This window comes from Quercus robur, chromosome 6, assembly GCF_932294415.1.
Source record: "Quercus robur chromosome 6, dhQueRobu3.1, whole genome shotgun sequence".
Classification (NCBI taxonomy): Eukaryota; Viridiplantae; Streptophyta; class Magnoliopsida; order Fagales; family Fagaceae; genus Quercus; species Quercus robur.
Window position 1 is genome coordinate 43,943,957 of NC_065539.1, and position 9,971 is coordinate 43,953,927.

Genomic DNA, 9,971 nt, shown 5'->3' on the forward strand with positions numbered 1-9,971 from the left:
TGGGAATTCCCATTTATTCAACTAGTACTAATTGAAAGGTGAAAGGCATATGTGAATTAGTACAACTATTGGTAGAAGCACCCCTTTAATATGATGAGAAGAAGAGGGGCCACCCTCTTTTTCCTTTTTGCACCAATCCTCATTTATTACTTTTTTTTTTTTTTTTTTTTTTTTTTTTTTTTTGGGTGTGTAGCTTAGTTGGTGTAGATCAACTGCCCTAGATAAACAACTACATAGAGGGTCTCTACAAGTCTATATATTCTTTAATTTCGTTCAAAGGCAAGTAGGGTTCTCCTCTATGTGGTGCACTCTTGCTTTTTCATACCTAGAATAAGTTTGAGCTGATCCAAAGGGACAACTTTTTGCTGCCAGATGAAGGTCTTACATCGGTTAAGAAGCCAATGGTATGGTCAAGTGATTAGGATGTGCATTTAACCCATGACTCAACCTAATGACTCAGGTCGATTTTTCATTGGTTGATGGGTTATGTTTTAATTTTATTTCCAAGCTTGGATCGGGTCAATTATCTATACTACTAATAACAGGGTTCTATGTTTGGGTTTTATCATTTTGCGTACTAAAATATCCTCACACAAATTCTTAAACTCTCTAAAATACCCCTACCCCTATTCTTTAGTTAAATAATTTTAAATTTAAAAACACAAATTGATTAAAAGAGTAATTTACTAATTTTTAAAAAGTTCCTAAGTTTTAGGCCTCTTTCTTTCTCTTTTGTACTCTAAATTACCATATTTTAAATTCAAAATTTCAAACTTTTATCAACTCACGCGTAGAGAAAAATCCTAAGATTTAGGATACTATACACTATACCCAAAATAATAATAAATTAAAAAATTAAAAAGAGCCTCATCACACAGAAATTCTTAAACTCTCTAAAATACCCTTATCTTTTAGTTAAATAATTTTAAATTAAAAAACACAAATTGGTTAAAAGAGTAATTTACTATTTTTTTAAAAGTTCTTAAGTTTTATGCCTTTTTCTTTCTCGTCTTCAATTTGAATTACCACATTTTATTTCAAATTCAAATTTTCAAACTTTTATCAACTCACACGTAAAGAAAGATCCTAAAAATTAGGACACTATCTCTATCTCACTGATACTAAACCAAAAATAATCTGAATGACCGCGTTTTATTTTAAATTCAAAATTTCAAACTTTTATCAACTCACACATAAACAAAGATCCTAAAAATTAGGACACTATGCCTCCGTTTGGATACCACTTAAAAATGAAAATTATTTCACTATTTAGCTTATTTTTTGTACTATTCATAGGCCTCACTGCACTTTTTTGGTACTATTCATGGCCCCCATTCTAATATTTCAACTAACTTTTACCTTTATCTACAGTACTTTCAGGCTTTCAATAATAAGTTTTCAGTTTCAGCAAAATAAGCGATATCCAAATAGATTCTATCTCTATTTCACTAATACTAAACCCAAAATTAAAAATTAAAAAGTGCCTCATCGCACACATTTTTTTTCTTTCTCTTCTCCAATTTGAATTACCATTTTTTTATTTTAAATTCAAAATTCCAAACTTTTATCAAGTCACACGTAGAGAAAGATTTCTTAGAACACTATCTCTATCTCGCTTTTAAACATTATGATACTATACCTAAAAAAATAAAAATAAAAAAAAAAGAGCCTTATCACACGCGCAAAGCATGTATGATGAATCTACTTTAACTTAAGTAATTTGATCTAACTTACATTATTAATAATTTAATTTAAGAAAATCACATTTCAATAATTTAATTTAAGAAAAATACATTTTAAATCCTTGACTATTAATTTGTTACTTTTTAAAAACTTATGGTTTAATTAATTACTTTTGAAATTACAGGTTTAATTTATTATTTTTTAAAAACCTTATTACTTAATTTGTTACTTAAGTCTAATTTACACTCATAAAAATAAAATATATAAATGTTAAATTTGTTAGTTTAATATATTTTAGATTGTGGGATTCAGTTTAATTTTGTTAATTTTATATTGGTTTTTGAGACTTAATTAGTTTGAAATTAAAATATTAGTCCCACTTGTATAATGGTAATTATTTATTGAATAATTTTTGTAAATAGTTGGCTTGGATTGGGTTTGACAATTTTTCAAACGGTAGGGTAGGATTGGATAATACCTCAAACTCAACCCAATCAATGCATGCCTGTTTGACAACCCGTTTGTGGTTTGGGTAAAAGAGATTGTCAATTCAAAAACCCGTTTGAAATTCAATCAAGAAGGCAATTCAATTAGATAGCGCGTAATATAACAAAGAACTAATCAGATTTGTTCGAACTAGAATTATTTTCAAACACACCCGTAAGACGCTTTAATAGGAGAAATAACTTATCTATTATTACCAACTAAAAGCACTACCAACCTCGGCTTTTGAGTAGAGTTTGTTGTATGCGATTGTGTTAAAAGTTAAAAACTGTTTTCCCTTTCCTGTAGGTTTGTTTCTAGAAAAAAAAAAAAAAAAAAAAAAAAACTGTAGACACTACCAAATGGAATTAAAATACTAAAATCAGACACTATAAACCACCAACTTATAAACATTCCAACAGATTTTATCCACATGAATACAAATACAAATGTCAACCAATCCTATTCCACAGAGAGATCAAATATCTGACTAAACTAAAGCCTAAGTATTCCTGCAGATGCTAGGACAGGCCCAAAATTTTGATTGGGAATAGGAACATGCCAAGGATTAAACATTGGTTCTGCTGGAGTTCTCTCAGGTTTATTGTATGAGATCCCAAGGTTTTTCATCAACAAATGCAAGCTATTCAAATACTGAGCCAATCTCAATTTTTCAGTCCTCATCAGAACATTGTTCTCTGACTCCAATGCATGCCATTCTCTCTCTGAGTGCTCTAACTTCTTCTCTTTCTCCTCTATGTCCTTCAACAGCCAGCCCTTTTCCAAGGCCAAATCCTCCAGCTTCCTTTGCTTCTTTACCCGTGACCGCTTCGCGGATTCTCTGTTTGATTGCAATCTCTTCCTTTTCTTCTCGTCCAAGAATGCACGTATTGCATCAGCTTCAGACACTAAACTCACTGCCTGAATCGATTGCATTTGTTTCCCCTTTGATGGACTCATAGGTTTAGTTAAAGACAAAGTGAGTGAAAGTTTAACAGAAAACGTATATAACCAACAAAATAAAATTACTGCCACTGAATGCAAGAGAAGGATATAAATAACGTAGTTCATATATACTTCACACATCACAACTCAAGGGAAAGTTGATCACTTGTTCTAGCGAGTCAGAATCGCTTAGACCAAAGAAAATTTGACCCTACACAATGCTAAGAAAGTATGAACGTGCAATTCAACCTTAAAAAAGCAAGGGAACAAGAAGTTGGATCTCAAGGAAGAGTTCTAGAAGCCTATAACATAGGAACAAAGGGAATATATAGTAAACAAGGATGTCTTATCCTATCAAAATTATGATTTTTAATTGGATTAGGAATTTTTTTTTTTTTTTTTTTTTATAAAAAAACTTTAAAAATTTTGTATTCTTTCCGGGTCGGTGCAGTTAAAAGATTAGTTTTTTACAGCTAGTTGTGGACTTTTCTTTAAGTAATTTTTGGCTAATATAGTAGTATAAACCAAAATATTCTATCTCCCATTCTTCTCAAAAAAATTTAAAAAATAAAAATAAAACTTCTACTATTTCCTAGAGGAGATGTGAAAACTGGTAAGTTGTGATGATCCTATTTAAAGGGTATATAGCCGTGTTGGACAGCAATTAATTTGACATTAGCTTTAAACTTAGAATGATTGCCACCTCATTTTGACTTTTGATACAAAAATTATTACATACACCCGGTTTACTAGACTTTGGTTGTATGGGTTTACTTCTATATGAAAGGAATGTGTAATAGCATGGTACATAATTCAAGTTTTAAGAGGCAATGTATCTAGAGCAAGAGAGATGCTAAGTTCATAATAAAAACTCAAAAATTTCACAATAATATTCAATTTGTCTAACACCTCACACATGGTCATTAAAAAAAAAAATTAATTGTAAATTTTGGTATAACAATTTCACTACAAGACTAACACCTCACACATGATCATTAAAAAAAAAAATTGTAAATTATGGTTGACAAATTGGATGCCATGAAATTGTTGTAAATTTTTATTGTGACTGGAAGAACAATAATTTTAACTCTCAACACCACACAATATAGAGAAACAAATTGATTGGGTTTGTAGGTATTAATTAAAATTTTCCTGATTTATTAAAAAACGGTGCAATAGGAAGCCTACAATTGTAAGGATATAATTTTCTTTTATTTGAAATAAAAATCCTACTCTAACATCATCTAAATGTATGTATGTGAAGCTCTTTTATTGAGACTTGAACCATGTCTTCTATCCTCCCCACCCGACAAGAATTTATATTTGTGAAACGACCATCATGCCAAAAGTACACAATAATTATTGTAAGAATATAATTGATTTTGAAATCTACAAATTAAAATTCAAAGTATAAAATTCTTTAGGGCCTATTTGGTAAGAGGGTTTAAATATAATTTTCTGTTTTGCAAACCATAAAATGTTGAGTCCCACATTTAAATATATTTTTTGATGGATATTCTCTAAATACAGTTTTCAGAAAATTGTATCCTATTTTTCTTATTTAAAACATAATTTTGAAAACTGCTGAGAGGATGTTTTTAAGGTACAAAAATAGTTTTTAATGACATAATTATAAATAAATTGAAAAAAATAGACCCCATAGATTTGTCCAAACTTTTCTATCTCTTAAATTATGGAGCTTATTTTTATCACCAAAAAAAAAAAAAATTCTCACACTTCAAATTTGGAACTTATCATTATATATTGAATCTATTTCCTTATCATTATCCTTTTTGTAAACTTTTTTTTTTAAATCTCAAAAATAAAAATGGTCTCCCAAACATTTTTTTTCCAGCATTTTGAAAATTGTTTTTAAGGTGGGAGCTAAACACGTATAAAGTAAAATTTATTATCTAAAAACTAGTTTCAATTTCAATTTTTTGAAAATTGTTTTCTTACTATTTTTAAAACAAAAATAAAAATCCTTCTATCAAATAGACTCTTAATATCCTAAAATTACATAAATTTAAGAGCATATTTGGTAAGAGAATTTAAATACAATTTTTTTTTTTTTTGTTTTGGAAACCATAAAATGGAGGGTCACACACTTAAATTTATTGTTTAACTAATGTTTTCTAAATAAATTTTTCAGAAAATTATTTCCTATTTTTCCTATTGAAAACATGAATTTTTTTTTATTTTTTTATTTTTGGATAACAGAATTTTGAAAACAACCAAGATGATGTTTTCCAAAAAAAATTTTTAATGGCATAACGATAAATAAATCGAAAACAATGAATGCCACAGATTTGTCCAAACTCTTTTATCACTTAAATTAAGGAGCTTATCTTTATGATACAAAAAATTTTCACATCTCAAATTTGAAGCTTATTAGTTATCATTAAAAAAATAATAATAATAAAAGAGAGAGAGAGAGAGAATGGTTCATAGTTCTATTCCCTCATTTCAATTTTGAAACTTATCATTACAAAAAAAAATAATAATAATAATAATTTACTTTTTGTAAATTTTTTTTATTTAAAAAAAAAAAATCTTAAAGTAGAAATGGTCTCCCAAACTTTTTTTTTCAATATTTTGAAAATTATTCACAAAAGTGGGAGTCAAACACATACGGAGTATAATGTAAAAACTATTCTTTGAAAACTAGTTTCACTTTCAATTTTTTGAAAATAATTTTATACTATTTTAAAAATAAAAACAAAAATCCTTCTACCAAACATGTCCTAAGCAAGTTTCAAAACACTTCCTCAACTAATCCATTTTCACAACCAAATATCAAACCCAAAATTTTGAACACCCATTTTCAATATCTTAGTGAAAGTAAATCATTTTTAAGTACCACATATAAAGAATGTGATAAAATAAAGAAAATTGGCTAAAACAACTTCCATTTATCAAGATTTAATTGCCTTTAGTTAGGCTTAGACACCCCCCCCCCCCAACACACACACACACAAACACTCTTAACTCATAGTTGACTACTTTTATTTTATCGTCGTGTCTCATATCGATACTGCACTAAATACTAGTAAAAAACTTTTTTTTTTTAAATCTATAAATTATGAGTTCTAAAACATAATATAAAAAAACAACTAATCTCATCAATAATTAATTAGAAAGTTTCTATCTATTTTTCTTTTGTTCTAAAACAAAATACATTTATGGATTTCTCACACCAAAATTTCAAACACCCAAAAACTCAAAGCCAATTAGAGCATTTACAAACCCAAAACATATGACCTTAACATCAAAAGCATAAGTCGTCGTCACACGATAAAAAACACAAGCTCACTTTCCTGGTCATAGTCAACTCATATAAGTTAAGATCAGATGGGTTGACAAGGTTGGGGTTCGGAAGTTGTCATTAAAGGGTTGCAAGATTTTTCTTAGCCTCAGTGTATTTGAGATGGGATGACATGAAGGGTTGTGAACATGTGTATGTAAAGGAGTAGAAGTGCAAGAGGTGAAAAGGGTAAAAGAAAATACCAAGTGTTTTGTATATGTGAAAGAGAAAAAGTCTTGAAACATTGAACTAAATGAAACAAAGAGTCCTTGTTTTTTAATTGGAAAAGTCTTGAAACATTAAATCAAAGGAAACATATAGTCTTACATAGAATCCTTATTCTTTAATTGGAAAGGTCTTAAACATTGAATCAAAGAAACAAAAAGTCACTATTTTTTTAATTTGTTCTTATCTTTGATAAATTCCCTTTTCAAAGAGTGTGCCATATGGTATAACCGTATGCTTTACAATCATCGTATATGAAGCTACAATTAGTACTTTTGCTTGAGGTCAACTACCTATTTCTATTATGTGACATTAAATCCTTACTAAAAATTTTGAATTTGATTGTGCATTGGATATTTCACATTTGATATGTTTTAAATATTCGGGAGAAAGAATTTGACTTTGATGTGAATTTTATTTTTCCCTTTCGTTTTTACTTTGAATTGTAATTTCGTTAAGTTCTATTAATTTTTTTAGATATGTTTTTCAGTATTTTGGATTATAGGGTAGAAAAAACTGGGTTTGAGAAAGTTTGCTTAAAACTAAAAGAATAATTTCCAAACTATATATGCTTTTTAATGGTACACAAAATGTTATAAATAACTTTTATCAAAAAAATAAATAATTTTGCTAACTTACCTTTTGAACTTCCTAGAAAATTTGGATTATTTTCATTTTAGTATGATAGAAATTGTATGGACCAAATTTGAGTCCCTAGCCCAAACGATGGATGGACCTAGGCCCAAAAAGTCCAAAACAATGAAATTGTGGAGAGTAAGTTGGAAAACTGGGCTACAATGAATTGGACAACAAATAAAGTGGATTCAAATGACAAGAAAAAGAAAATGGACAAGTTTTAACTGCAGAAAATTGTCCTCGACAAGGTCTGAGGAGATCAGTTCTTATATATTACTCTTAAGTTTGATTACAAAGTTGGTTCCTGATTGCTACAGTGTTTCTCTCTTGGTTTCTCGATCCCTTCTCCAAGGTGGGTCTCTTCTATTATATAGTTCTCCTTAGGCGAACTTGGCCCTTTACTTGTTGATCATCCAAGCCACCACTTGAGTGTTTGTCCCATCAGACACCTTCTCAATCCCTTTGTGCGTTACGGTAGCCAATGCAACACTGTTCAGGGGTCTTCTCTATATTAATGCAACCAGAAAGTTAGCTACAGAGCATTCAATGCGGTGATAGCAGTGAAGTTTGGTATACATAAATAATTGTCCTCGAATGCATTCCAGTCCTCGGCTTGGGCCTCAAACCCATTATATACATAAATAATGAGCTCTTGGGCCTCATACCCCTACAATAGCCTTTCGAGATTCTTCTTTTTGGCTCCTCGGGAAGAAAGGAGGATTTTGACGTCACTATAGTTGCCCTGCACACTCTACATCCCCCCTCTGCCAGTGAAGATGCCTTTTTAACTGCCCAAGGCATGCTCCTTGTGCTTTGGCATTCTAGACACGCCTTCATTAAATTCTTACGGCTTCCTGTTCCCCACGTTCTACGACGTGATGCAAATCCAACGGTTGATGTTTTTGTTAGGTACTGAGCGGGAATTTTCCACTTCCAACTCCCTCCGTTATATAAATACCTCTCAAATCAACTTCTCATCTCACTTTAGCATTCATTCCATCTTAGCGCGCTTATCTTGAACCTGCATACTTTTCCAACTCACCTAAGCCCTTACAAATACCAAAGGCCTGTCTGAGGACACTTTTATTCTTTCAGTAAGTCTTCTTGAACTTTTACTCTTTATTTTTCTATACACTCTTCTTTTCTCTATGTCTTTCCTCCCAGGCTTCATTTTCTTTTCTCAATCTTCTTAGTCCCTCCCCACCTTTCCAAAAATGGGTAGATTTAAAAGTTTGGTAGACTCCAAGGAGGGGATAGAGAACTTTAGAGCTCTATATAGGATCCCCCCAGGAGTAGGTATTAGATATTGCAAGGAAGGGCAATGGTTTGAAGAAAGGCGAGAGAGGGAGGTAGTGATCCCAATGATCACTTTCATAGAGGGTAGGATAAGGATTCCCATAGGCACCGTGACCAGAGATTACCTTAGGGCTCATAGGTTAGCCCCCACCCAGTGTGTCCCAAACGTATTTAGGATTTTAGGAAGTGTAGATGCCCTTAACGAAAAAATGGGTTTAGGGTACCCACCATCTGAAAGGGCAGGGGTATTACTTAAAGTCTAGGTATCGCGAGGTTAGACTCATTCAATGCTTTCCTAAATCCAACAAAGGCCTAAATAAGGATTTCCTTATCATGTCAGAGGAATGGCACAATGGCTTCCCCTACCCGGCAAGAGAGGGCAGCTAGGTGGGGTTTTTAGGTCTAGGGCGTTCAATTTAAAGTTCTCTTTTCTTTTTCCTTCATTTGTTCCATTTTTACTTCTAACAAGAAAATTTTTCTATCTTCCTAATGGTTTTGCAGATAGATACGCAGCTGAGCCGAACTTCAATTTGGTCAACAAAGAGATCCTAGATAAAATACTTCGGGCCGAGGTTTTTGTAAATAAGGATGGTCGATTACGAGTAGCTCACTTAATCCTAGGATACACGCTTATCTTGTCTAGTTTTCAGGCGCCCAAGTGCATTATAAATGCCAAAGACCCCTGCCTTCATCGGATAAGCGTAGCCGTCCCAAGTTTTCTCCTTCCCGAGGGCACGCCAATCCCAGAGGGCGCTCTCATTACTCAACCCATCCCAGAAGGTGTCCCCAAGGTAGACTTTCCACTTCAACGTACAACTGGTGAAGCTACTTCTTCTCAACCTATCAACAAGAAAGGAGATGAAGAAGAAGAAGAAAAAGAAAAGGAGATAGTGGACATCTCGAATTCAGAGGACTTGTACGAGGTTTTTGATCATCCCTGGTCTCCTGAAACTACATCTTTGCCAAACAAGATAGGTATCTAGTGCAGAACCCGAGGTAGCTTGTTGGAAATGATGGAGTCTCAAGCCGAGAACAAGGCACCCAAGACTACCAGTCAAGCTAAGCTCCCTCCTTTTCCTACTCTCCTCGACTCCTAGCAGGAGGCTATAGACAAGAAGAGGAAGAGGGAAACAAAAGGGAAAGAAGTGATAGAAGAAGGCAGGGACGTTTCCTCCAAGGAAACTGAGCCTCAGAGAGGAGCTAAGACAACCAGGACCAACCAACCAAGGATTCCGTCCGAGGTGGCTCCTGGAGATAGATGGCGTGACCTTCGTACTAGGGTTCCTAACTGGAATCCAGCCTTGGTGTTGGATGGGTCCCCTCTCCCGACAAACACATCCATCAGGGACCCCCAACAAGGGAAGGCTAGGTACGTGGCAAATGCTGTGAAGTAGGCTCT

General features: G+C 32.6%; 1 protein-coding gene across 1 annotated transcript; it reads right to left on the reverse strand.

Moving 5' to 3' along the window:
• Nucleotides 1–2,661: 2,661 nt before the first annotated feature.
• LOC126690239 (bZIP transcription factor 53-like) lies at nucleotides 2,662–3,126 on the reverse strand. The gene has a single exon (XM_050385361.1). The coding sequence runs from the start codon at nucleotides 3,124–3,126 to the stop codon at nucleotides 2,662–2,664; it is 465 nt and encodes a 154-aa protein (XP_050241318.1).
• Nucleotides 3,127–9,971: the final 6,845 nt, after the last annotated feature.